This window comes from Coregonus clupeaformis, chromosome 11 (assembly GCF_020615455.1).
Source record: "Coregonus clupeaformis isolate EN_2021a chromosome 11, ASM2061545v1, whole genome shotgun sequence".
NCBI classification, from domain to species: Eukaryota; Metazoa; Chordata; class Actinopteri; order Salmoniformes; family Salmonidae; genus Coregonus; species Coregonus clupeaformis.
The window spans coordinates 45122299-45148958 of NC_059202.1; the positions used below are offsets into that span (position 1 = coordinate 45122299).

At 42.4% G+C, this 26660-nt stretch overlaps 2 protein-coding genes across 4 annotated transcripts; both read right to left on the minus strand.

The window, feature by feature from the left end:
• Window positions 1-235: 235 nt before the first annotated feature.
• On the minus strand, window positions 236-13871 carry LOC121577020. 3 transcript variants are annotated; one of them, XM_041890701.2, is made up of 11 exons: window positions 13728-13871; window positions 10589-10818; window positions 10363-10417; window positions 9688-10237; window positions 9308-9432; window positions 8998-9093; window positions 8755-8848; window positions 8516-8625; window positions 8143-8264; window positions 780-879; window positions 236-551 (listed from the first exon to the last, which is right to left on the minus strand). In XM_041890701.2, exons 2-11 carry the CDS (start codon window positions 10765-10767, stop codon window positions 495-497), a joined length of 1488 nt encoding a protein of 495 aa, XP_041746635.1. In that variant the 5' UTR covers window positions 10768-10818; window positions 13728-13871; the 3' UTR covers window positions 236-494. The 3 variants fall into 3 exon arrangements, with proteins under 3 accessions (XP_041746635.1, XP_041746636.1, XP_045079502.1); XM_041890702.2 differs by having other exon boundaries at window positions 13723-13871; XM_045223567.1 differs by having other exon boundaries at window positions 13830-13867.
• Window positions 13872-15071: 1200 nt separating this feature from the next.
• LOC121577022 (ADP-ribosylation factor-like protein 1) lies at window positions 15072-18549 on the minus strand. Its single transcript, XM_041890703.1, has 6 exons — window positions 18464-18549; window positions 16739-16876; window positions 16463-16544; window positions 16200-16311; window positions 15829-16007; window positions 15072-15613 (listed from the first exon to the last, which is right to left on the minus strand). Exons 1-6 carry the CDS (start codon window positions 18546-18548, stop codon window positions 15583-15585), a joined length of 627 nt encoding a protein of 208 aa, XP_041746637.1. The 5' UTR covers window position 18549; the 3' UTR covers window positions 15072-15582.
• Between the last annotated feature and the right edge of the window lie 8111 nt (window positions 18550-26660).

Consider the following 26660-nt stretch of genomic DNA (forward strand, 5'->3'; position numbering starts at 1 on the left):
TGCTTTCCTTGTTCCAAGCATGCGTGAAACAGTATACTGGCTTTTGTAGTATTGCATTTTCCTTTTTATACAATAACTATTTTTACACAGATCAACGTTGCCAAAACCACTAGGCATGAACCTTCCTCTGAGAATATTTATTTGAAATAATGTATAATTTTTTTGTTGTTGATCTGTATAAAACATTCAATGTGGAATGAGAATACTAAAACATAGAAGCGATCCGGAGCTGCCTCATTCAAATAGAACAACTCCATGTGGGTGGATAATTCAGATGTTTTAATAATAAAACATTTTAAAAACATTTTAACTCATATCTGGTGGTGAATGTTTTTGTAGGATGTCGATCTTCAATGAGTATAACATTTAACTTAACAGTCTTACAAAGATAGTGCTCTTTGTAAACACTAAGACACAGTATGACCTTAACACATGAGAGGTTGTCATGTGGCACGTCCGTTGAGGTAGAGGTCATGTTCCGTGGTCACTCGGGCTCAGTCTCCACCGCACTCGGATATGTCAATTCGGCAGATAGGGCATGTGGAGTTTTCCTGCCAACAGCAAACAACCAGGTGTATTTTTTCAAATAGATTTCATGTTATCTTATAGTTTACCATTTACCTTGTACAAATTCAAGCTTCAATTGTTAATTTTATTACATTTTAAAGGGCGAGAACACCAACTGTTGTTCATAACTGCATTGTAACACGGTGCTGTCTAAATATGTTGTGTTTGTGTGTAGTGGCCTGCTTAAATTGCACCACAGACAAAGCGTGTACCTTTAACCAGCGGTCGATGCACTGCATATGGTAGTCATGGAGGCATGGGAGCATCCTCAGCAGTTCCCCCTCTGTGTAGTCCGAGAAACAGATCTGACACCTGTACACCGAGGAAAACAGTTTTCATCATATATTTACACATAATAACCCATAAGGACAAAGCGAAAACAGGTTTTTAGAAAGTTTTGCCAATGCATAAAAAAATCTAAAACAGAAACACCTTATTTACATAAGTATTCAGACCCTTTACTATGACACTCGAAATTGAGCTCGGGTGCATCCTGTTTCCATTGATCGTCCTTTAGATGTTTCTACAACTTGATTGGAGTCCACTTGTGGTAAATTCAATTGATTGGACATGATTTGGAAAGAGACACCCGTCTATATAAGGTCCCACAGTTGACAGTGCATGTTAGAGCAAAAACCAAGCCATAAGGTCGAAGGAATTGTCCGTAGAACTCCGAGACAGGATTGTGTCGAGGCACAGATCTGGGGAAGGGTACCAAAACATTTCTGCAGCATTGAAGGTCCCCAAGAACACAGTGGCCTCCATCACTCTTAAATGGAAGAAGTTTGGAACCACCAAAACTTTTCCCAGAGCTGTCCGCCCGGCCAAACTGAGCAATCGGGGGAGAAGGGCCTTGGTCAGGGAGGTGACCAAGAACCTGATGGTCAGTCTGACAGAGCTCCATTGTTCCTCTGTGGAGAAGGGAGAACCTTCCAGAAGGGCAAGCATCTCTGCAGCACTCCACCAATCATGCCTTTATGGTAGAGCGGCCAGACGGAAGCCACTCCTCAGTAAAAGGCACGACAGCCCACTTGGAGTTTGCCAAAAGGCACCTAAAGGACTCTGACCATGAGAAACAAGATTCTCTGGTCTGATGAAACCAAGATTGAACTATTTGGCCAGAATGCCAAGCGTCTGGAGAGAACCTGGCACCATCCCTACGGTGAAGCATGGTGGTGGCAGCATCCTGCCATGGGAATGTTTTTCAGTGGCAGGGACTGGGAGACTAGTCAGGATCGAAGCAAAGATGAACGGAGGAAAGTACAGACAATGAAAACCTGCTCCAGAGCACTCAGGAACTCAGACTGGGGCAAAGGTTCACCTTCCAACAGGACAACGACCCTAAGCACACAGCCAAGACAACACAGGAGTGGCTTCAGGACAAGTCTCTGAATGTCCTTGATTGGCCCAGCCAGAGCCCGGATTTGAACCCGATCAAACATCTCCTGAGAGACCTGAAAATAGCTGTGCAGCAATGCTCTCCATCCAACCTGACAGAGCTTGAGAGGATCTGCAGAGAAGAATGGGAGAAACTCCCCAAATACAGGTGTGCCAAGCTTGTAGCGTCTTACCCAAGAAGACTCAAGGCTGTAATCGCTGCCAAAGGTGCTTCAACAAAGTACTGAGTAAAGGGTCTGAATACTTATGTTAATGTAATATTTCAGTTTTGTTTTATTTTTTATAAAATAGCAACAATTTCCAATCCTGTTTTTGCTTTGTCATTATGGGGTATTGTGTGTAGATTGAGGGAAAAAACGATTTAAATCAATTTTAGAATAAGGCTGTAACCTAACAAAACGTGGAAGTCAAAGGGGTCTGAATACTTTCCGAAGGCACTGTATACACACACACACACACATATATACACAGTACCAGTCAAAAGTTGACACCTTATTCAAGGGTTTTTCTTTATTTTTACAATTTTTTACAATGTAGAATAATAGTGAAGACATCAAAACTATGAAATAACACATATGGAATCATGTAGTAACCAAACAAGTGTTAAACAAATCCTTCACTCTGCGGTCCGACTCATCCCAAACCATCTCAATTTGGTTGAGGTCGGGGGATTGTGGAGGACAGGTCATCTGATGCAGCACTCCATCACTCTCCTTCTTGGTAAAATAGCCCTTACACAGCCTGGAGGTGTGTTGGGTCATTGTCCTGTTGAAAAACAAATGATAATCCCACTAAACCCAAACCAGATGGGATGGCGTATCGCTGCTGAATGCTGTGGTAGCCATGCTGGTTAAGTGTGCCTTGAATTCTAAATAAATCACAGACAGTGTCACCAGCAAAGCACCCCCACACCATAACACCTCCTCCTCCATGCTTTACGGTGGGAACTACACATGCAAAGATCATCCGTTCACCCACACCGCTTCTCACAAAGACATGGCGGTTGGAACCAAAAATCTCAAATTTGGACACATTTCCACCGGTCTAATGTCCATTGCTCTTGTTTCTTGGCCCAAGCAGGTCTCTTCTTCTTATTGATGTCCTTTAGTAGTGGTTTCTTTGCAGCAATTCGACCATTTAGGCATGATTCACACAGTCTCCTCTGAACAGTTGATGTTGAGATGTGTCTGTTACTTGAACTCTGCGAAACATTTATTTGGGCTGCAATTTCTGAGGCTGGTAACTCTAATGAACTCTAAGGTAACTCTGGGTCTTCCATTTCTGTGGCGGTCCTCATGAGAGCCAGTTTCATCATAGCGCTTGATGGTTTTTGCGACTGCACTTGAAGAAACGTTCAAAGTTCTTGAAATGTTCCATATTGACTGACCATGTCTTAAAGTAATGATGAACTGTCGTTTCTCTTTGCTGATTTGAGCTGTTCTTGCCATAATATGGACTTGGTCTTTTACCAAATAGGGCTATCTTCTGTATTACACCCCCCCCCCACCTTGCCCCACCTTGTCACTACCTTGACCGGTAGTGTATCTTTTTTGGTTACTACATGACTCCATGTGTTATTTCATTGTAAAGGGTTAAAACACTGTTTCCCCATGCTTGTTCAATGAACCATAAACAATTAATGAATATGCACCTGTGGAACGGTCGTTAAGACACTAACAGCTTACAGACGGTAGGCAATTAAGGTCATAGTTATGAAAACTTAGGACACTAAAGAGGCCTTTCTACTGACTCTGAAAACACCAAAGGAAAGATGCCCAGGGTCCCTGCTCATCTGCGTGAACGTGCCTTAGGCATGCTGCAAGGAGGCATGAGGACTGCAGATGTGGCCAGGGCAATAAATTGCAATGTCCGTACTGTGAGACACCTAAGACAGCGCTACAGGGAGACAGGACGGACAGCTGATCGTCCTCGCAGTGGCAGACCACGTGTAACAACACCTGCACAGGATCGGTACATCCGAACATCACACCTGCGGGACAGGTACAGGATGGCAACAATAACTGCCTGAGTTACACCAGGAACGCACAATCCCTCCATCAGTGCTCAGACTGTCTGAATAGGCTGAGAGAGGCTGGACTGACGAGTCGCGGTTTTGTCTCACAAGGGGTGATGGTCGGATTCGCGTTTATCGTCGAAGGAATGAGCGTTACACCGAGGCCTGTACTCTGGAGCGGGATCGATTTGGAGGTGGAGGGTCCGTCATGGTCTGGGGCGGTGTGTCACAGCATCATCGGACTGAGCTTGTTGTCATTGCAGGCAATCTCAACGCTGTGCGTTACAGGGAAAACATTATCCTCCCTCATGTGGTACCCTTCTTGCAGGCTCATCCTGACATTACCCTCTAGCATGATAATGCCACCAGCCATACTGCTCGTTCTGTGCGTGATTTCCTGCAAGACAGGAATGTCAGTGTTCTGCCATGGCCAGCGAAGAGCCCGGCTCTCAATCCCATTGTGCACATCTGGGACCTCTTGGATCGGAGGATGAGGGCTAAGGCCATTCCCCCCAGAAATGTCTGGGAACTTGCAGGTGCCTTGGTGGAAGAGTGGGGTAACATCTCACAGCAATAACTGGCAAATATGGTGCAGTCCATGAGGAGGAGATGCACTGCAGTACTTAATGCAGCTGGTGGCCACACCAGATACTGACTGTTACTTTTGATTTTGACCGGCCCTTTGTTCAGGGACACATTATTCAATTTCTGTTAGTCACATCTGTGGAACTTGTTCAGTTTATGTCTCAGTTGTTGAATCTTATGTTCATACAAATACACAAGAAAATAAACGCAGTTGACAGTGAGGACGTTTCTTTTTTTTGTTGAGTTTATATACAGTGGGGAGAACAATTATTTGATACACTGCCGATTTTGCAGGTTTTCCTACTTACAAAGCATGTAGAGGTCTGTAATTTTTATCATAGGTACACTTCAACTGTGAGAGACGGAATCTAAAACAAAAATCCAGAAAATCACATTGTATGATTTTTAAGTAATTCATATGCATTTTATTGCATGACATAAGTATTTGATACATCAGAAAAGCAGAACTTAATATTTGGTACAGAAACCTTTGTTTGCAATTACAGAGATCATACGTTTCCTGTAGGTCTTGACCAGGTTTGCACACACTGCAGCAGGAATTTTGGCCCACTCCTCCATACAGACCTTCTCCAGATCCTTCAGGTTTCGGGGCTGTCGCTGGGCAATACGGACTTTCAGCTCCCTCCAAAGATTTTCTATTGGGTTCAGGTCTGGAGACTGGCTAGGCCACTCCAGGACCTTGAGATGCTTCTTACGGAGCCACTCCTTAGTTGCCCTGGCTGTGTGTTTCGGTCGTTGTCATGCTGGAAGACCCAGCCACGACCCATCTTCAATGCTCTTACTGAGGGAAGGAGGTTGTTGGCCAAGATCTCGCGATACATGGCCCCATCCATCCTCCCCTTAATACGGTGCAGTCGTCCTGTCCCCTTTGCAGAAAAGCATCCCTAAAGAATGATGTTTCCACCTCCATGCTTCACGGTTGGGATGGTGTTCTTGGGGTTGTACTCATCCTTCTTCTTCCTCCAAACACGGCGAGTGGAGTTTAGACCAAAAAGCTCTATTTTTGTCTCATCAGACCACATGACCTTCTCCCATTCCTCCTCTGGATCATCCAGATGGTCATTGGCAAACTTCAGACGGGCCTGGACATGCGCTGGCTTAAGCAGGGGGGACCTTGCGTGCGCTGCAGGATTTTAATCCATGACGGCGTAGTGTGTTACTAATGGTTTTCTTTGAGACTGTGGTCCCAGTTCTCTTCAGGTCATTGACCAGGTCCTGCTGTGTAGTTCTGGGCTGATCCCTCACCTTCCTCATGATCATTGATGCCCCACGAGGTGAGATCTTGCATGGAGCCCCAGACCGAGGATGATTGACCGTCATCTTGAACTTCTTCCATTTTCTAATAATTGCGCCAACAGTTGTTGCCTTCTCACCAAGCTGCTTGCCTATTGTCTTGTAGCCCATCCCAGCCTTGTGCAGGTCTACAATTTTATCCCTGATGTCTTTACACAGCTCTCTGGTCTTGGCCATTGTGGAGAGGTTGGAGTCTGTTTGATTGAGTGTGTGGACAGGTGTCTTTTATACAGGTAACAAGTTCAAACAGGTGCAGTTAATACAGGTAATGAGTGGAGAACAGGAGGGCTTCTTAAAGAAAAACTAACAGGTCTGTGAGAGCCGGAATTCTTACTGGTTGGTAGGTGATCAAATACTTATGTCATGCAATAAAATGCAAATTAATTACTTAAAAATCATACAATGTGATTTTCTGGATTTTTGTTTTAGATTCCGTCTCTCACAGTTGAAGTGTACCTATGATAAAAAGTACAGACCTCTACATGCTTTGTAAGTAGGAAAACCTGCAAAATCGGCAGTGTATCAAATACTTGTTCTCCCCACTGTATATACAGTTGAAGTCGGAAGTTTACATACACTTAGGTTGGAGTCATTAAAACTCATTTTTCAACCCCTCCACACATTTCTTGTTAACAAACTATAGTTCTGGCAAGTCGGTTAGGACATCTACTTTGTGCATGACACAAGTAATCTTTCCAACAATTGTTTACAGACAGATTATTTCACTTATAATTGACTGTATCACAATTCCAATGGGTCAGAAGTGTACATACATTAAGTTGACTGTGCCTTTAAACAGCTTGGAAAATTCCAGAAAATGATGTCATGGCTTTAGAAGCTTCTGATAGGCTAATTGACATCATTTGAGTCAATTGGAGGTGTACCTGTGGATGTATTTCAAGGCCTACCTTCAAACTCAGTGCCTCTTTGCTTGACATCATGGGAAAACCAAAAGAAATCAGCCAAGACCTCAGAAAGAAAATTGGTTCATCCATGGGAGCAATTTCCAAACGCCTGAAGGTACCACATTCACCTGTACAAACAATAGTACGCAAGTATATACACCATGGGACCACGCAGCCGTCATACCGCTCAGGAAGGAGACGCTTTCTGTCTCCTAGAGATTAATGTACTTAGGTGCGAAAAGTGCAAATCAATCCCAGAACAACAGCAAAGGACCTTGTGAAGATGCTGGAGGAAACAGAGCCCTGACCTCAAACATATAGAAAATGTGTGGGCAGAACTGAAAAAGCGTGTGCGCGCAAGGAGGCCTACAAACCTGACTCAGTTACACCAGCTCTGTCAGGAGGAATGGGCCAAAATTCACCCAACTTATTGTGGGAAGCTTGTGGAAGGCTACCCGAAACGTTTGACCCAAGTTAAACAATTTAAAGGCAATGCTACCTAATACTAATTGAGTGTCTGTGAACTTCTGACCCACTGGGAATGTGATGAAAGAAATAAAAGCTGAAATAAATCATTCTCTCTACTATTATTCTATTATTTCACAATCTTAAAATAAAGTAGTGATCCTAACTGACCTAAGACAGGGAATTTTTACTAGGATTAAATGTCAGGAATTGTGAAAAACTGAGTTTAAATGTATTTGGCTAAGGTGTATGTAAACTTCCGACTTCAACAATTTCTTTCTTTTTATTTTTTGGATTTGTGTGTATTGTTAGGTATTACTGCACTTGTTGGAGCTAGAGCTAGAAACAAGCATTTCTCTGCACCTGCAATAACACTTGCAAAATACGTGTACGCGACCAATCAAATTTGATTTGTATTCCTATTAACTTCCTGTTTAGTCAGAGCGGCTTTATTGCAATGCTACGTCAAACTGGCCAACTTTCTGCCTGCTTGAACGGTAATAGCTCAGATACACATGAAAACATGAAATGACCCGGGAATCGATAGAACAGAGCTCAGAGATGCACAAAAGCAATATAACATTCAAAATGGGTGAATCTTTCCTTTAACTTCTGTGCAGCATGATTGGGGAGCTAACATGTTGCAGCCCAGAGTCCCAGTGCTCTAGCAATAAGTAAGTGGAGCAGGCAAGAGGCATGTACTGTGCGCTCGCGCTATAAGGGGACATCGGCTATGCTGATACAGATTTGATCCTCTTAATCAGTATACGACTTCAGACACATTTGTCAGAAGTACTAACAGTTTAAATCAGATGTGACACTGCTTTGGCTGGAGCAAAATCCTGTGCTCAGACCCTTCTTACATTATGGAGAACGTACTCGTTTGTGACTTACTGTGTCTTTCCTGCACTATGTGCTAGGTCGTAGATTTTCGTAGGCAGCCTCTCGATCTCTCTCTCACTCAGGGTTTTCTTAGCCACAACAGCACCCTGGCCCTCTTCAAAGGCCAGTAGAGCCTGAGAGATCAAAACAGAGCATACACACATTAACCAAAACCCACATTATTAAGACAATAATAGGGTTACTAGGGATGCAAGACAGAAATCAATGCAAGAACTTCAATGCTAAATTGAACATTATCATCCTACATGTGAAGGCTTGAAGGATAATCTATGTAAGAGTTTGACTGCAAAACATAAAGTGTGATGCCTACATGGGGAGGACTAACGTTTAGTTTGTTTCCCTAATGGACCCAGGCAGGTTGTACCTCATAGTTGTCTCCTTGACTGTCATCAAAGAGGGAAGGGACCGCATGACGGGGGTTTCTGCGACGAGGAGCACGAGATCGGCCTCTTCCTCTGCGCCTTCCCATCAACTCTGAATGATTCAACACACAGTTATCAACACACATACACACCACAGCAACAAAACTGTTTTCGAACTAAGTAGTCAATCAAGCTTACCAGTAAATGTCACAATATTGTGGTTGTTGTTCAAGTAACATACCTTCCTCTAATCCCGCAACGAGAGGGGAAAACGCTGCGTAGTTCACTGCTGAGGGCCAGGGCGACATCCAGTTCATCCCTAAATGAGGATCATACTGGATGGGGACAACACAGCAATCAGACCAGGTCACACAGCAGTGCAATTCAAAATACAAATCAGAAAACTCTAATAAAACATGTTTACAGCGGATTCCCTGTTCAGTGTCACATTGAGTGTGTACTTGCTTTTGGACATAATACTCACTGGGTAGTTGTGGTGGTGGTGGGGTCTGTTGGGGGGCATGGCTTCCTGCTGTCTCCTTTGTTCCTGCTGCAGTTGCTCCTCTCTGTCAAACTGTTCCTACAGAGAGAACACAAATCCATCATCACACAGACCAATCAAGAGACTGAAGCTTTTATGGTTTTATGTGAAATCATTCAGTTCCAATCCTGAATGTACTGATTAAGATTGAATTAGCCTTAAGTAGAGAACCCAACAGTGTGTTGTAGACCAGTGTTGACTTAAAGCAAGCTTGTTTTAAAGAGATAAGTGGTACCCTTCGAGTTTTCCCTACCTGAAGACTGCGCGCAAACGCCTCATCTTCCTCCAACTGCACTGAGCGAACCATGGCCTCTACAACGACATCATCATCGTTGTCACTGATGACCATCTCGTCATATTTGTGCGGCATTGCATCAGCTGTTGAGAGAAGAGTAGTCAGAGGGTCCAGAGACACACCAAGGATAAGCTTATGGTTCTACTGTTGTCTGTGCATTCTGTTTGAGTCAGGTTGGTCAATGTGTAGTGAGAGTCACTTAAAAAGTATCTAGAATCTACTCTGCAGTTAGTCTTTAGGTCTACATAGTCTATATCAGGGGTCCGCAACATTTCGAAGTAGCATGCTATCAAGGAGCTAAACTTATTTTCACCTTAGTATGTGTGTCATCTTCTTACCCGTAGAGAGAGGTACCTCCCAGCCAGCTACATTACTCTCTTTCTCTGTGCCTGGCAGGAATGACACCGAGTCTGTGGTGAGGTTTGTTGGGGCTTGGACAAATGTAGAGGCCTTGGAGCTGGACTTGGTAGAGGCTGCTCTTTTACAGGTCCTCTTCCTGACTCTGTTGTAACTAGGGAGCCCAGGTTCCACTGTGGATTCTGCCACAGGGGCCTGAGACGATGTGTTTCTGCAAAACCCTTCCCCGGCTGTCACTTCCTGTGAGGCAGGGGGCGCACCAAGGGAGGATGAGGGTGGTGACGATGAATAAGAACAAGGCATAGAGGGGGGGAGAGGAGGTTCCAGCCAGGTAGCCAGAGACGAGTCTGTTGTCATGAGAGACGAAGCAGCGACAAAACCACTGGTTGCCCACGAGGTGCCCGGTTTGGCTTCACCTCTCATGCTGGTGGCTGGCACAGACAGCTTTTTGCGTTTTGACATCTGATGAGAAGTGGGGGTCATGATGAGAGATTTGTCCTCTCGACTGTGAGGTGGGCTGAGGATAGCAGCCTGCAAAAAAAGGGCAAGGTCAGGCTGTGGCTACATTCAGTGAGTCAACTTTGCATTTCTGTTGCAAGAGATGTCACACTTGGATTTTATAGTAAATTGTTGCCTTCAGACTGTATTCTACTTACCGATCCAAAGTTTTCAAACCCATTGTACCGCCGTCTCCTTCTGAGGCACTGAGGGCTGCACAAGCAAAATGAGAACATTTTGAGGAATATAGCTATTGACATTACCTTACGAAGCAAGACTACACAGACAGAAACGGGAGCTGGATCTTTATTGCACCGATGGTAGTAAGCATTCCTAGTAAATACAGAACCATAATATGCTCTATATCAGTCAGCAGCAGTGTACCTGGGCGTCTCAAGGATGACGACAGGGAGCTCGTTGAGGGTGCCACCATCGGTGAGATCACCAAAGAGCAGGTCACTCTCATCCAGTAGGCATGCATGATTCAGGGGTCCCATGGTGTCTAGTTCCTCCAAGTCCTGAAGTGGGCTGCTGGGCTCCAAGTTCTCCAGTGTACTGTCCATGTCTATGAAGATGGAGCTACTATCTTGTGTATGGTCCACACATTGTCAAAGCTGCAATGTGCAAACCAACACACATTCACACAAGCACACCATTTTATGTTGTAAATGACAAAGTTAGAGCAGTCTACTTTTTCATAGTCAAGCAATCTTAACGAGGTTAGCTACTGTATATCATTAATCGTAAGTGACATAAGAAGGTGCCTCTGGAGAGGTTACTAGCTGGGTAGTCTGATTAATCACTTAATTGGTATATACAGCCTGAAACTAATACCTGCAAAATCGTGTAAATGTTCCTTACAAGCCAGAATGTTTAATAAAATGACATTTAAATTTACTCTACTGGTTGTCTGTGCAGTTTGTACTTCAGCTGCTCAGACTTGAGACAAAATATCCACAGGAAAGTATTTTTTTGCCCACTTTTTAGAGTGCAGGTAGGTATATGGGTTAGGTATTTGGTTTGGTACTGCACCGACGTAAAATGTGTTTTATATTGGATATTTGGTTCCCTCGTCAATAGCTATTGAACCAAGCATGCCATGACAATGAATGAATATTCTGAATCAGGGGAGGATTGAGAACAACCCACACCTTTATTCAAGTTCCAGAGTGGGATCTCTGCTAGATTTCAAGTTATGGCCCATTTTATAGAGAGAAAATTGAATACTAGGCAATGTTACCAATCACAGCCCTCCTTTTACTTGTATCATTGCACATCTTGCAAATCATCCTGCAAATGGGTGACCATTTTGAATCCATTTTCACATTCACTCTGTTGGTAATGCTTACAAATTGGATCATCACTATAAAAGTCGCAGAGAGTCCACTCTGTAACTTTGATATGGCCGTAGAATATATTATGTTCAACAATATAGTGAAACATTTGCCAAATCAAATTGTATGTTGTCAATATTCATAAATTAATGTAAAAAAGTTACTGAAACCTAAATACTACATATTACAGAGCAAGCGGTAAAGCTTCATATGACACCAATGTTTGATTTGTAGCACCTACAGATGAAACACTATGGAGTATTAGAGGCCTAGGTAAGGCCAAAATGTAATAAATATGCCAACTTTGATCAATTATGCTTTTAGATAAAAATGTCAAATCATCCTGCAAATGGGTGACCATTTTGAATCAATTTTCACATTCACTCTGTTGGTAATGCTTTTCCTTCAGAAAGTATTCACACCCCTTGACACACAATTGCCCAGAATGTGAAAGTGGAATTAGGCCTTAGTTTTTTTCTTCATTTTTACAAATTATTTAAAAAATAAAAAGCTGAAATGTCTTCAGTCAATAAGAATTCAACGCCTTTGTTATGGCAATCCTAAATAAGTTCAGGAGTAAAAATGTGCTTAACAAGTCACATAAGTTGCATGGACTCACTCTGTTTACAGGTAATTGTATGTGTGGGTTACAGAGATGAGGTAGTCATTCAAAAATAATGTTATATTTTTGAATGACTACCTCATCTCTGCACCCCACACATACAATTATCTGTAAGGTCCCTCAGTCAAGCAGTGAATTTCAAACAGATTCAACCACAAAGACCAGGGAGGTTTTCCAATGCCTCGCAAAGAAGGGCACCTATTGGTAGATGGGTTAAAAAAAAGAAACTGACATTGAATATCCATTTGAGCATGGTTAAGTTATTAATTGCACTTTGGCTGGTGTATCAATACACCCAGTCACAACAAAGATACTGGTGTCTCTCCTAACTCAGTTACCGGAGCGGAAGGAAACCTCTCAGGGATTTCACCATGAGACCAATGGTGGCTTTAAAACAGTTGCAGAGTTTACTGGTTGTGATAGGATACAAAATAAGATGGATCAACAACATTGTAGTTACTCCACAATACTAACCTAAATGACAAAGTGAAAAGGAAGCCTGTTCAGAAAAAAATATATTCAAAAAAATGCATCCTGTTCGCAATAAGGCACTAAAGTAAAACTGCAAAAAATGTGGCAAAGAAATGAACTTTATGTCCTGAATACAAAGCATTATGTTTGGGGTAAATCCAACACAACACATCACTGAGTACCACTCTTCATATTTTCAAGCATGGTGGTGGCTGCATCATGTTATGGGTATGCTTGTCATCAGCAAGGACTAGGGAGTTTAAGTTTTTTAGCTTTCCAACAAACACTGGGAGACAAATTCACCTTTAAGCAGGACAATAACCTAAGAAAAACTCACAGCTTTAAACCAGAAAAACATCTGTAAACGCTGCCAAAAGGTTATTCTAACATGTATTGACTCAGGGGGTTGAATATGTATCTAAACAAGCTATATTAGTGTTTAATGTTTCATACATTTTTTACAAAGTTTAGAATTTTTCTTCCACTTTGACATCGCAGACTATTTTGTGTAGATCATTGACAAAAAAACGACAATTAAGTCAATTTTATCCCACCTTGTAACACAACAAAATGTGGAAAAGGGGTGTGAATACTTTAAAGGCACTGTACTCTATATACCAATTAATTGTGTATTACAGCCTGATTAAATCAGACTACTAGCTAGGCAGCTATCTTAAAAAGATACCTAGGTTAGCTAGTTAACTACCTGTATTTGACCAAGGAATTAGGAATTATAATAATTCTATAGGATCCCTATCTATTTGACTCTGAAATGACACTATTTTGACCGCAAAAAGCTTAAAATGAATGAGTCGGATCCTTAAATATTGTTGGAACGTAACGTCTTAACGTGACATTAACATATCAATGAGTGTACCTAGCTAGCTATTCACTATGACATAGCAAATTTGAGGTGTGAAGCTGTGAACGTTAGCTAATTTACTGGCTAGTATGTGCTGCACCAAAGCTGCACTCGGTTGGCATGATTTAGCTAACTAGCTAACTGTGGCTACCAGGCGGTATGCTAGCTAACGACTGTTGACTGATCTAATATAAATACAGCTAAACTAATACTTTCACATAGATCACACCTTACTTCGTGATTACGATTCAATTGGTCCTTGTTCTCGAGAAACCTCTTGTTAATCAATCTCACAAAATCCAACGACTAAACATTCTAACTAGTTAGCTAACTAACCAGCTGCTAGTTTCCTTTCTCTTCCAGCGGCAAAACCACAACATTCTGATTTACTTCCGTTTGTGACGTGTAATGTTCTGTGGTCACTTCCGACATCGCTTCGTTTTTTAAAAATCAGAAGTGTTTTTGAAGAGACCATAATATCAAAGATACTGACAACTCTGTGATAATATCAAATAGAGTATACATGTTTGAAAACTGTGGTTATATTCTCCCTTGTACTCAATATGTAAATTCACATAACCAGTAACCGCCATCACTTGCAAACACGGATGGTGATTTATTGAATTATTTTTTATTTACATTATCATTAACGCCATTATCAAGGTACATAAATAAATATTAAAATCAATTAACCCAACTTATCAGGACAAATAGCGAGCGCCACTTCAGACTCAAAACAAACACAGAGACAACCACACATCCACAAGTAAGCATTTCACGGTAAGGTCCACACCTGTTGTATTCGGCGCATGTGACAAATTCACATTTGTTTTGATATCCATAACTTAATATATATACACACTATACACTCAAAAACTAGTCCACCTAGATAGCTATACTAGGAATAGAAAAGGGAAATTGATAGGAACTAAATGGAAGCTAATGTAAAACAGACTTGGGGACAACAGTAAAAAAAAAAAGTCAATCTTTAGCATGTCCCCTGCAACAAGGCAAACCACTCAGTCCAGGGCCCATGGAACTTGGCTTAGGAGTGTTTTAACGATGCATCGTTCCTACAACGGTCGAAGATGTAACGTTTGTTTCCCAAAACAACATACAGAATGAACTTTCGATAAAAGCGTCGTTAGACCATGTGTTGATACTGATAGGATAGAAACAAAAGCAGCGCTGCTCTCAAATCAGCTTTCTCCACTCAAATCTTACTCCACAATACTGATGAGGGATCAGCTCCTAGAGAGATATTACCACCTATGGCTGGCTGCAAATATTGAGGCAACTTATTATGTTTACCCAATAATGCACTAAATCACATATTGGGCACATCATTGCACACATGTTGTTACACATCATGAAATATATTGAGGCAAAAATTACAGATACAGACAATAATTGGCAAAATATTATTCAATTGATTGAACATGACATTGATTTGAATATGGTTGAAATATATAGGCCCATGTAGCCTATTTATTTTACATTTTTTACATTTTTAGTCATTTAGCAGACGCTCTTATCCAGAGCGACTTACAGTTAGTGAGTGCATACATTTTCATACTGGCCCCCCGTGGGAAACGAACCCACAACCCTGCCGTTGCAAGCACCATGCTCTACTAACTGAGCTACACGGGGCCCCGTTTATCTTTTAATGCAGTCGTCTCGGTTTTAATTTGATGCATCTTGTTATCCTTCACTTGTTTGTAACAATTGCAAAGATTTTGGCAACTTCGTATTTGTAGTCAACTTCGTTCTGAAGTTATCGGCAGTCACAATCAGACAGATAAACATCTTGATTCTATGTTTAGCAGCGATCTTCTGTAAATAAAGTGACGCAAAGGGCAAAAACAACGCACTTAGCTGTTCTACGAGTGGTGAAGCAGTCGGTAAATAATTAGCGTTTTCAAGTGCAACTTTAGTAACGATGGTTTTGGGAAACAGCTCAGAGATTTAAAGATGCTCCTACTAAGATTCTAACGATGAATTTAGCATTAAGATGCTTTTGGGAAACCGGGCCCAGGAGCATAAAGATACGATGGGAAGTCACATTTATTTGCATGGTGTTAGGCTGAGGTTACTGTCCGCTCTTGAGAGACTCCACCAGCCTAAGGAGTAAACAGAAACAGAAAAATGATTCAGTTTTGTTGTTGTATATTGAATGACTCCTCAGCTTGTCATTCATACCCTTTGTTCCTAATGCAAACCATGTTATTAATTTAATGAAAACTGTCATCATCTTAACAGCTGAAAGACACACACACACTAATATTGCCTTATTACTAACTAAACTGCCTCATTAATTTGGCTCCTATTCTATTACCATTCCATGGCCTCGTCCAACCCTGTTCCCTTGGTGGCGGAGGTCTTGAAGATCTGCCACTTTCTGTCTTTGAGTGCTGGCAGGCCCAGGGAGTTGGCCACCTCAGTGGGAGTCATGGCCTGCTCCATGTCTTGCTTGTTGGCAAACACCACCAGTATAGCCTTCTTCAGCTCCTCCTCCTGCAGAGAGAATACAGACAGAGGCCACTATATCTGGAAATCTAGTATGTGACTGCACAGGCTGTTTAGCTCACAATGCCATCAAAATATAGCAAGTATGGATAAAAAGAGCTGGTGTAAGCCATGGCACCAATAAACATTTTCACGTATGAAAGGCTTTTATACAAGCTATTAAAGCCACATTTCTCATACCTCAAGCATAGCCACCAGTTCAGACTTGGAGATTCCCATCCTGTCCCTGTCACTGCTGTCCACTACATAGATAACAGCATCGGTGTTGGAGTAGTAGCAGCGCCAGTAAGGCCTGAAACAGAGAGAGATGCAAGAAGAAACATTAGGGTAACCAATACATTTGTTGGTTGACTCTTGACAAACTGACTGCTGATGGTTGCAATATTCAGATGTGTGAGACATATGCTACAATAAATAAGTAGAAGTCAGGAATGTCTCAATACCTAATACTGGTCTGCCCCCCAAGATCCCACACCTGGAACTTCAGATTCTTGTATGTCACCGTTTCCACGTTGAAACCAATGGCTGAAAAAAAGAGAATGGCGAGTCAACATATTTCTAGTACTGTAGGTTAATCGTAACTGTTTACATGTTATTCACTGCATAAGCCATTTCAGTGACCAATATATCTGTTGCAAGACATACCATTGTATTGGCATGCAGGAGTTAGGCGTGTGAGTGTTCCTCAGCACTGAGAAGAAGTTAGGATTTTCACTCACTGGGAATTGTGGTGACGACCTCCCCAACTTGAAGTCTGTAAAGGATTGTGGTTTTCCCAGCTCCATCCAACCCCAGGATCAGTATTCTCATTTCCCTGGTGCCAAACAGGCCAGAAAAAAGACTGGAGAAGAACCCACCTAGATTTAACAAGGCAGGAGGGATAAAGAAGATTAAAGTGGTCATACTTTACTCATAACATTGGTCAAACTATAAAGATAACTTCAAAAAGGACAAACACTAATGTCAACTGTCAGGTCTGCTAAATGCATCACATTGTGAAATGAATTCTGCTAAAGGCATATAATAGCACTGTCTGGTATGCATTCACTTTCACGTGTCAGCAACTTATTATTTTCTTCAATATGAAATACGAGATGCCTGCAGAGGGAGGGTCAAACCAGTAATTCAGGTAGATAGATGGGTGTTTCCCTTTGATATTTTAAGTAGAAATTGTTCACCATTATTGGCGTGCCATTTAATATAGACCACATGGAAAATTCTATAAATCAGATTTTTATATGAATAAATACTAACTAAAGTGGCAAATCTGCATTTTGACATGTCCCTCGTCATGTTTTTCAGACTTCTAGGAAGATCACTTTCACCATCATTGCAAAGCCCTAATTATGTTCTTGCCATTTTCTTGTTTGTTTTTTTTGTGGTGGAAAACTGAGTCTGTCGAGCAACACGTTAACCCTGATAGATAGGCTAGAAATGTTTTAACATTTTCAATTTGTGTGAAGCTTGCATTCAATTGCCCCTCCCTGTTGCACACAACAAGCTTACATTCCCCCTGTCACAAGGGGATTTGTGTGATTTAAGATAAACCTCAACCCTGTTATGGTCAACCCTGTTACTTTAACAGCACTTTATAGTCTTGATTTTTTTTTTTTTTTACATTAAATAAAAAGACTAGTAAGTAAAACAAAAAAAGACTAGTAAGTGCCAATAAAGTGGCTTTAAAGTAACAGGGTTGAGATTTTAATCTTAAATCACGCATAAATCCCTTGTGACAGGGGGAATGTAAACGTGTTGTGTGCAACAGGTAGGGGCAATTGAATGCAAGCTTCACACAGATTGAAATTGTTAAAACATTTCTAGCCATTCTATCTATGGGCAACAGGGTTAACGTGTTGCTTGACGGGTTCAGTTTTCCACCACAAAATAATACTGAAAATGGCAACAGCATAACTAGGGCTTTGCAATGATGGTGAACATTTGAGGAAATGCTGGGGTTAAGTGTGTTCAAATATTCCTATAAGTCTGAAAAACATGAAAACATGCTTTCCCATCTTAACCCCTTGAGATGGGAAAACATGTTTTTTATGAAGTTGAACAACACTCTTTATGACAGAATGTTAGGTGAAATTAATAGTTTTGTTGGACAAAGTTACACTACTCAAAATGTACTCTATTAGTGGAACGACCCAGCGAGTAGAGCAACATATCGACATCTGTCTTTTAGAAATTGACTGGATAGCAAACGTTCGTCTGGCTTACCTCAAAGAATAACCAAATAATCCTAATTTATTCATAGGAAATCGTACATTTACCATAACAGCCTACCTAGCTAACTAAATGCTAACACTAAGGCATACAACCAAATATTAAGATAAAACGTTGGCTGATGATGGTCAGACATTAATCAGTGGCTAAACATTGATTTCATGTGAAATGAAGTCGATAACGCTAAAAGCAAACTGTAAGGTAGCAACGAATCTTACCCATTTTTGAATAATAACAATCCCTGCTATCAATCAGAATGCAAGGCTTTTTGTAGGAAAATATTTCCTGTACTGTGAGTGGCATCTCTTCTTCTTTCTTTTGGGTTTGTTTACATTGACAGCTCAGTTATTATGACATTATTGCCCCCTATTTGCAGGGATGTACTGGTGATTTGATGGTCTACTCTTTTACATGACAATCATACACTATACTGGACAGTCCCAACATTGTAAATATAAAAACAGTACACATCAATGTTGAAGAGCACACAGGCAGAGTGGATCAAAGATTTGGTGTTGTTGCCTGCATTGACAAATCAGGAAATACTCCACAGTCTGTATTAAAAATAAATGCTACTCGGAATAGTTTAAATAAAAAACATAACATTTGATTATTTAGTGCAAATTGTTTTATAATCACATAGAATATTGAGTACAATCACACTTCAAACAGCAGATAAATATACAGGTTTGTCTATGTTAGATTCTAGTATGTCTAGATCTATGTTGGCCTGTGTGGTTCCCAATCAGAGGCAGCTGTCGCTCGTTGTCTCTGATTGGGGACCATACTTAGGCAGCCTTTTGGCACGAGTTAGTTGTGGGATCTTGTTCCGTATAGGTTTGTTGTGTGTACCTTAAGACTTCACGTATCGTTTGTTTGTTGTTTTGTCGTGTTTGCACAGTTGTAATAAACATGTACGCTTATCACGCTGCGCCTTGGTCCTTCTCGTTCATGAACGATCGTGACAGAAGATCCCACCAATCCTGGATCAAGCAGCGTGACGAGGAGAGAGGATGGACTTGGGAGGAGATGAGCGAGAGTCTGGCAAGAGGGATGGAGGCCATGATCACGGGGGAGAGACAAGCCCAAACGTTTTTTAGGGGGGGGCTCACACCGTGGACGACCAGGCAGCAGGAGGCCGCGATAGAGCGGTTCAGCCGTTTAGCAGAGGAGGCCGCCAGATTAAGGGGGTCATTGGTTCAGAGGGAGCAGAAGGAAAGTGTAGAGGCACGGCGTGAGGAGCTGGTTAGGCAGCAGAAGGAGCGGGGATTAATGAAGGAACCCAGTCCCGCTCCTCGCACCAATCGAGTGGTGCGTGTCACCAGTCCGGTCCGGCCCGTTCCTGATTCCCGCACTAAGCCAGTGGTGGGTGTTCCCAGTATGGTTCGGCCCGTTCCTGCTCCTCGCATCAAGCCAGTGGTGCGCATCGCCAGCCCGGTCCGGCCTGTTCCTGTCCCTCGCACCAAGTCAGTGGTGCGCGTCGCCAGCCCAGCCCGGCCTGTTCCTGCTCCCCGCACTAGGCCAGTGGTGCTCGTCGCCAGTCCGGTACGGCCCGTTCCTGCTCCCCGCACCAGGCCAGTGGTGCGCGTCGCCAGTCCGGTACGGCCCGTTCCTGCTCCCCGCACCAAGCCAGTGGTGCGCGTCGTCAGCCCAGTCCGGCCCATTCCTGCTCCCCGCACCAAGCCAGGGGTGCGCGTCGTCAGCCCAGTCCGGCCCGTTCCTGCTCCCCGCACCAAGCCAGTGGTGCGTGTGTCCAGTCCGGCACGGCCCGTGCCTGTTCCACCGGTGCCTGGTCCGGCACCGGTCAGCTGCTCCACTCCGGAGCCAGAGCAATCCGCTCCACCGGGGTCCAGTCCAGCTCCGGTCAGCGGCTCCACTCCGGAGCCAGAGCAGTCCGCTCCACCGGTGCCTGATCCAGTTCCGGTCAGCGGCTCCACCCCGGAGCCAGAGCAGTTCGATCCACCGTCGTCGGGTCCAGCTCCAGTCAGCGGTTCCAGTCCAGACCCAGACGTCAGCCCCTCTCCAGGTTCGGGGTCTCCCACACCAGGGTCCAGACAGGGCGTGGTACTTCGTGGGAGGAAGGAGAGAGGAAGCAGCACGCCAAGGTCCAGACCAGACCAGGGGCGCAACGGGGAGGTGGAGAGTAAGTGGTGGTCACACCCGGAGCCGGAACCGCCTCCGAGGCAGAATGCCCACCCGGCCCCTACCCTGTTAGGTTTATGTGGCGCGGTCGGAGTCCGCACCTTTGGGGGGTACTGTCACGCCCTGACTCAAGGGACTTGTATTTGTTGAGTCAGGGTGTGTATTTTCTGTGTTGGGTTTGTCTATGTTAGATTCTAGTATGTCTAGATCTATGTTGGCCTGTGTGGTTCCTAATCAGAGGCAGCTGTCGCTCGTTGTCTCTGATTGGGGACCATACTTAGGCAGCCTTTTGGCACGAGTTAGTTGTGGGATCTTGTTCCGTATAGGTTTGTTGTGTGTACCTTAAGACTTCACGTATCGTTTGTTTGTTGTTTTGTCGTGTTTGCACAGTTGTAATAAACATGTACGCTTATCACGCTGCGCCTTGGTCCTTCTCGTTCATGAACGATCGTGACATGCTTGCAATAAGGCACTAAAGAAAAACTTCAAAAAATGTGGCAAAGAAATTAAATACCCTGAATACAAAGCGTTATGTTTAGGGCAAATCCAACAACATATCACTGAGTACCACTCTTCAGATTTTCAAGCATGGTGGTGGCTGCATCATGTTACAGTGAGGGAAAAAAGTATTTGATCCCCTGCTGATTTTGTACGTTTGCCCACTGACAAAGAAATTATCAGTCTATAAATTTAATGGTAGGTTTATTTGAACAGTAAGAGACAGAATAATAACAAAAAAATCCAGAAGAACGCATGTCAAAAATGTTATAAATTGATTTGCATTTTAATGAGGGAAATACGTTTTTGACCCCCCCTCAATCAGAAAGATTTCTGGCTCCCAGGTGTCTTTTATACAGGTAACGAGCAGAGATTAGGAGCACACTCTTAAAGGGAGTGCTCCTAATCTCAGCTTGTTACCTGTATAAAAGACACCTGTCCACAGAAGCAATCAATCAATCAGATTTCAAACTCTCCACCATGGCCAAGACCAAAGAGCTCTCCAAGGATGTCAGGGACAAGATTGTAGACCTACACAAGGCTGGAATGGGCTACAAGACCATCGCCAAGCAGCTTGGTGAGAAGGTGACAACAGCTGGTGCGATTATTCGCAAATGGAAGAAACACAAAAGAACTGTCAATCTCCGTCGGCCTGGGGCTCCATGGAGTTGCAATGATCATGAGAACGGTGAGGAATCAGCCCAGAACTACACAGGAGGATCTTGTCAATGATCTCAAGGCAGCTGGGACCATAGTCACCAAGAAAACAATTGGTAACACACTACGCCGTGAATGACTGAAATCCTGCAGCGCCCGCAAGGTCCCCCTGCTCAAGAAAGCACATATACAGTGGGGAGAAATATGTTATTGGACCATAAACAGATATGGCTCATTAAACTTTACGGACCAAATAATGATGATCCACACTTCTTTGACAATATATATAATAAATGATCAACCCTGCAAGCAATACAATACTATTATTATGGTGGGGGATTATAATGCTGTTTTAAATAGCTCAATGGACCGTAAAGGAAATCACACTACAAACTATCACCCTCATGCTCTTAAGGAAATCGTGAATGTCATGGATACATTAGAACTAGGAGATACAGTGGGGAGAACAAGTATTTGATACACTGCCGATTTTGCAGGTTTTCCTACTTACAAAGCATGTAGAGGTCTGTAATTTTATCATAGGTACACTTTAACTGTGAGAGACGGAATCTAAAACAAAAATCCAGAAAATCACATTGTATGATTTATAAGTAATTAATTTGCATTTTATTGCATGACATAAGTATTTGATCACCTACCAACCAGTAAGAATTCCGGCTCTCACAGACCTGTTAGTTTTTCTTTAAGAAGCCCTCCTGTTCTCCACTCATTACCTGTATTAACTGCACCTGTTTGAACTCGTTACCTGTATAAAAGACACCTGTCCACACACTCAATCAAACAGACTCCTACCTCTCCACAATGGCCAAGACCAGAGAGCTGTGTAAGGACATCAGGGATAAAATTGTAGACCTGCACAAGGCTGGGATGGGCTACAGGACAATAGGCAAGCAGCTTGGTGAGAAGGCAACAACTCTTAGCGCAATTATTAGAAAATGGAAGAAGTTCAAGATGACGGTCAATTACCCTCGGTCTGGGGCTCCATGCAAGATCTCGCCTCGTGGGGCATCAATGATCATGAGGAAGGTGAGGGATCAGCCCAGAACTACACGGCAGGACCTGGTCAATGACCTGAAGAGAGCTGGGACCACAGTCTCAAAGAAAACCATTAGTAACACACTACGCCGTCATGGATTAAAATCCTGCAGCGCAGGCAAGGTCCCCCTGCTCAAGCCAGCGCATGTCCAGGCCCGTCTGAAGTTTGCCAATGACCATCTGGATGATCCAGAGGAGGAATGGGAGAAGGTCATGTGGTCTGATGAGACAAAAATAGAGCTTTTTGGTCTAAACTCCACTCGCCGTGTTTGGAGGAAGAAGAAAGATGAGGACAAACCCAAGAACACCATCCCAACCGTGAAGCATGGAGGTGGAAACATCATTCTTTGGGGATGCTTTTCTGCAAAGGGGACAGGACGACTGCACCGTATTGAGGGGAGGATGGATGGGGCCATGTATCGCGAGATCTTGGCCAACAACCTCCTTCCCTCAGTAAGAGCATTGAAGATGGGTCATGGCTGGGTCTTCCAGCATGACAACGACCCGAAGCCAGGGCAACTAAGGAGTGGCTCCGTAAGAAGCATCTCAAGGTCCTGGAGTGGCCTAGCCAGTCTCCAGACCTGAACCCAATAGAAAATCTTTGGAGGGAGCTGAAAGTCTGTATTGTCCAGCGACAGCCCCGAAACCTGAAGGATCTGGAGAAGGTCTGTATGGAGGAGTGGGCCAAAATCCCTGCTGCAGTGTGTGCAAACCTGGTCAAGACCTACAGGAAACGTATGATCTCTGTAATTGCAAACAAAGGTTTCTGTACCAAATATTAAGTTCTGCTTTTCTGATGTATCAAATGCTTATGTCATGCAATAAAATGCAAATTAATTACTTAAAAATCATACAATGTGATTTTCTGGATTTTTGTTTTAGATTCCGTCTCTCACAGTTGAAGTGTACCTATGATAAAAATTACAGACCTCTACATGCTTTGTAAGTAGGAAAACCTGCAAAATCGGCAGTGTATCAAATACTTGTTCTCCCCACTGTACATGCCCGTCTGAAGTTTGCCAATGAACATCTGAATGATTCAGAGGAGAACTGGATGAAAGTGTTGTTGTCAGATGAGACCAAAATGGAGCTCTTTGGCATCAACTCAACTCGCCGTGTTTGGAGGAGGAGGAATGCTGCCTATGACCCCAAGAACACCATCAAACATGGAGGTGGAAACATTATGCTTTGGGGGTGTTTTTCTGCTAAGGGGACAGGACAACTTCACGCATCAAAGGGACGATGGACGGGGCCATGTACCGTCAAATTTTGGGTGAGAACCTCCTTCCCTCAGCCAGGGCATTGAAAATGGGTCGTGGATGGGTATTCCAGCATGACGATGACCCAAAACACATGGCCAAGGCAACAAAGGAGTGGCTCAAGAAGGAGCACATTAAGGTCCTGGAGTGGCCTAGCCAGTCTCCAGACCTTAATCCCATAGAAAATCTGTGGAGGGAGCTGAAGGTTTGAATTGCCAAACGTCAGCCTCGAAACCTTAATGACTTGGAGAAGATCTGCAAAGAGGAGTGGGACAAAATCCTTCCTGAGATGTGTGTAAACCTGGTGGCCAACTACAAGAAACATCTGACCTCTGTGATTGCCAACAAGGGTTTTGCCACCAAGTACTAAGTAATGTTTTGCAGAGGGGTCAAATACTTATTTCCCTCATTAAAATGCAAATCAATTTATAACATTTTTGACATGAGTTTTTCTGGATTTTTTTCTCACTATTCATATAAACCTACCATTAAAATTATAGACTGATCATTTCTTTGTCAGTGGGAAAACGTACAAAATCAGCAGGGGATCAAATACTTTTTTCCCTCACTGTATATGTATGCTTGTCATCGGCAAGGAGTAGGGAGTTTTTTTGGGGGATAAAAATAAATGGAATAGAGCTAAGCAAAATCCTAGAGGAAAACCTGACACTGGGAGAAATATTCACCTTTCAGTAGGACAATAACCTAAAACACAAGATCAAATATACACTGGAGTTCCTTTCCAAGACGACATTGAATGTACCTGAGTGGCATAGTTACAGTTTTGACTCAAATCGGCTGGAAAATCTATGGCAAGACTTGAAAATGGCTGTCTACCAATCATGAACAACCAACTTGACAGAGCTTGAAGAATTTAAAGAGAATGTGCAAATATTGTACCATCCATATATGTGCATATAAGCTCTTAGAGACTTACTCAGAAACACTCACAGCTGTAATTGCTGCCAAAGGTGATTCTAACAGGGGTTTGAATACTTATGTAAATGAAATATTTCTGTATTAAATGTCCTATAAATTTGCAAAAATTTCTAAAAGCATGTTTTCACTTTGTCATTACTGGGTATTGTGTGTAGATGGGTGAGAAAGAAATATAATCCATTTTGAATTTAGGCTGTAACACAAAATGTGGAATAAGTCAAGGGGTATGAATACTTTCTGAAGGCACTGTACATGGAAAAAGTGGTAAACACGTTAGGTCTAAAAAAAACGGATTTTCACCAAGTCAAATTAATGTTAGAGGTTTCATGATGCTTGTATCTAAACCAAAGTAGATCATTTTAAGATTATTCTGTGGTGGAAAAAGTACCCAATTGTCATACTTAACCATTTTTTCAATTTTCGCATAAAATGACATACTCAAATCTAACTGCCTGTAGCTCAGGACCTGAAGCAAGGATATGCATATTCTTGATACCATTTGATAGGAAACACTTTGAAGTTTGTGAAAATGTGAAATGAATGTAGGAGAATATAACACATTAGATCTGGTAAAAGATAATACAAACAAAAAAAACATGCATTTATTTTGTTTTTTTGTTCCATCATATTTGTAATGCAAGCGAAAGGCCACAATATAATATTGCAGTTCAGGCGCAATTTAGATTTTGACCACTAGATGACAGAAGTGTGTGTGCAAAGTTTCAGATTGATCCAGTGAAGCATTGCAATACTGGACTATTTTGTATCAAGTCTGCCCAAATGTGACGAATTGGTCAATTGATACATTTTCAAGTACATAACTATAGAGAACATACAAAAATGATATGGTAATACAAAATGTAAGTTTACACACTCCCAGGAATGTCATACATGATGGATCATTAGTTTATACACTAACTTTCACACATCTAGATGGCCGGGTGGGGTGGGTGTGGAGCCTAGAGACAGCATGGGTTCAAACTGTAGAACCCAGTTCCTACATTTTAATAAAAAAATGGATTTTATCAAACAAAACTATGCTACATTTTATCTCAAGGACCCTTAGGATGACAAATCAGAGCAAGATTACTGAATGTAAGTACATTATTTACCTTCAGAGGTGAATGTATCAAAACAGTTGCCGTGATACGTTTTTTGTTGTTGTGCACTCTCCTCAAACAATAGCATGGTGTTTTTTCACTGTAATAGCTACTGTAAATTGGACAGTGCAGTTAGATAAACAAGAATTTAAGCTTTCTGCCCATATAAGACATGTCTATGTCCTGGAAAGTTTGCCGTTACTTACAACAGTCATGCTAATCACATTAGCACATGTTAGCTCAACAGTCCCGTATACGGGACACCGATCCCGTAGACGTTAATAGAAAATTACTCAAATGAAAGTGAAAGTCACCCAGCCAAATACTACTTGTGTGAAAGTCTAAAAGTATTTGGTTTGAAATATACTTAAGTATCAAAAGTAAATGTACTTGTTAAAATATACTTAAGTATCAAAAGTATAAATCATTTCACATACTTTATATAAAGAAAACCAGACGGCATGATTTTCTTGTTTTTTTAATTTACAGATAGCCAGGAACACTCCAACACTCAGACATCATTTACAAATGAAGCATTTGTGTTAAGTAAATCCGGCAGATTAGAGGCAGTAGGGATGACCAGGGATGTTCTCTTGATAAGTGCGTGAATTTGAAATTTTTTTTGTCCTGCTAAGCATTCAAAATGTAACTAGTACTTTTGGGTGTCAGGGAAAATATATGGAGTAAAAAGTGCATTATGTTCCTTAGGAATGTAGTGGAGTAAAAGTAAAAGTAAAAAAATAGTAAAGTACAGATACCCCCCA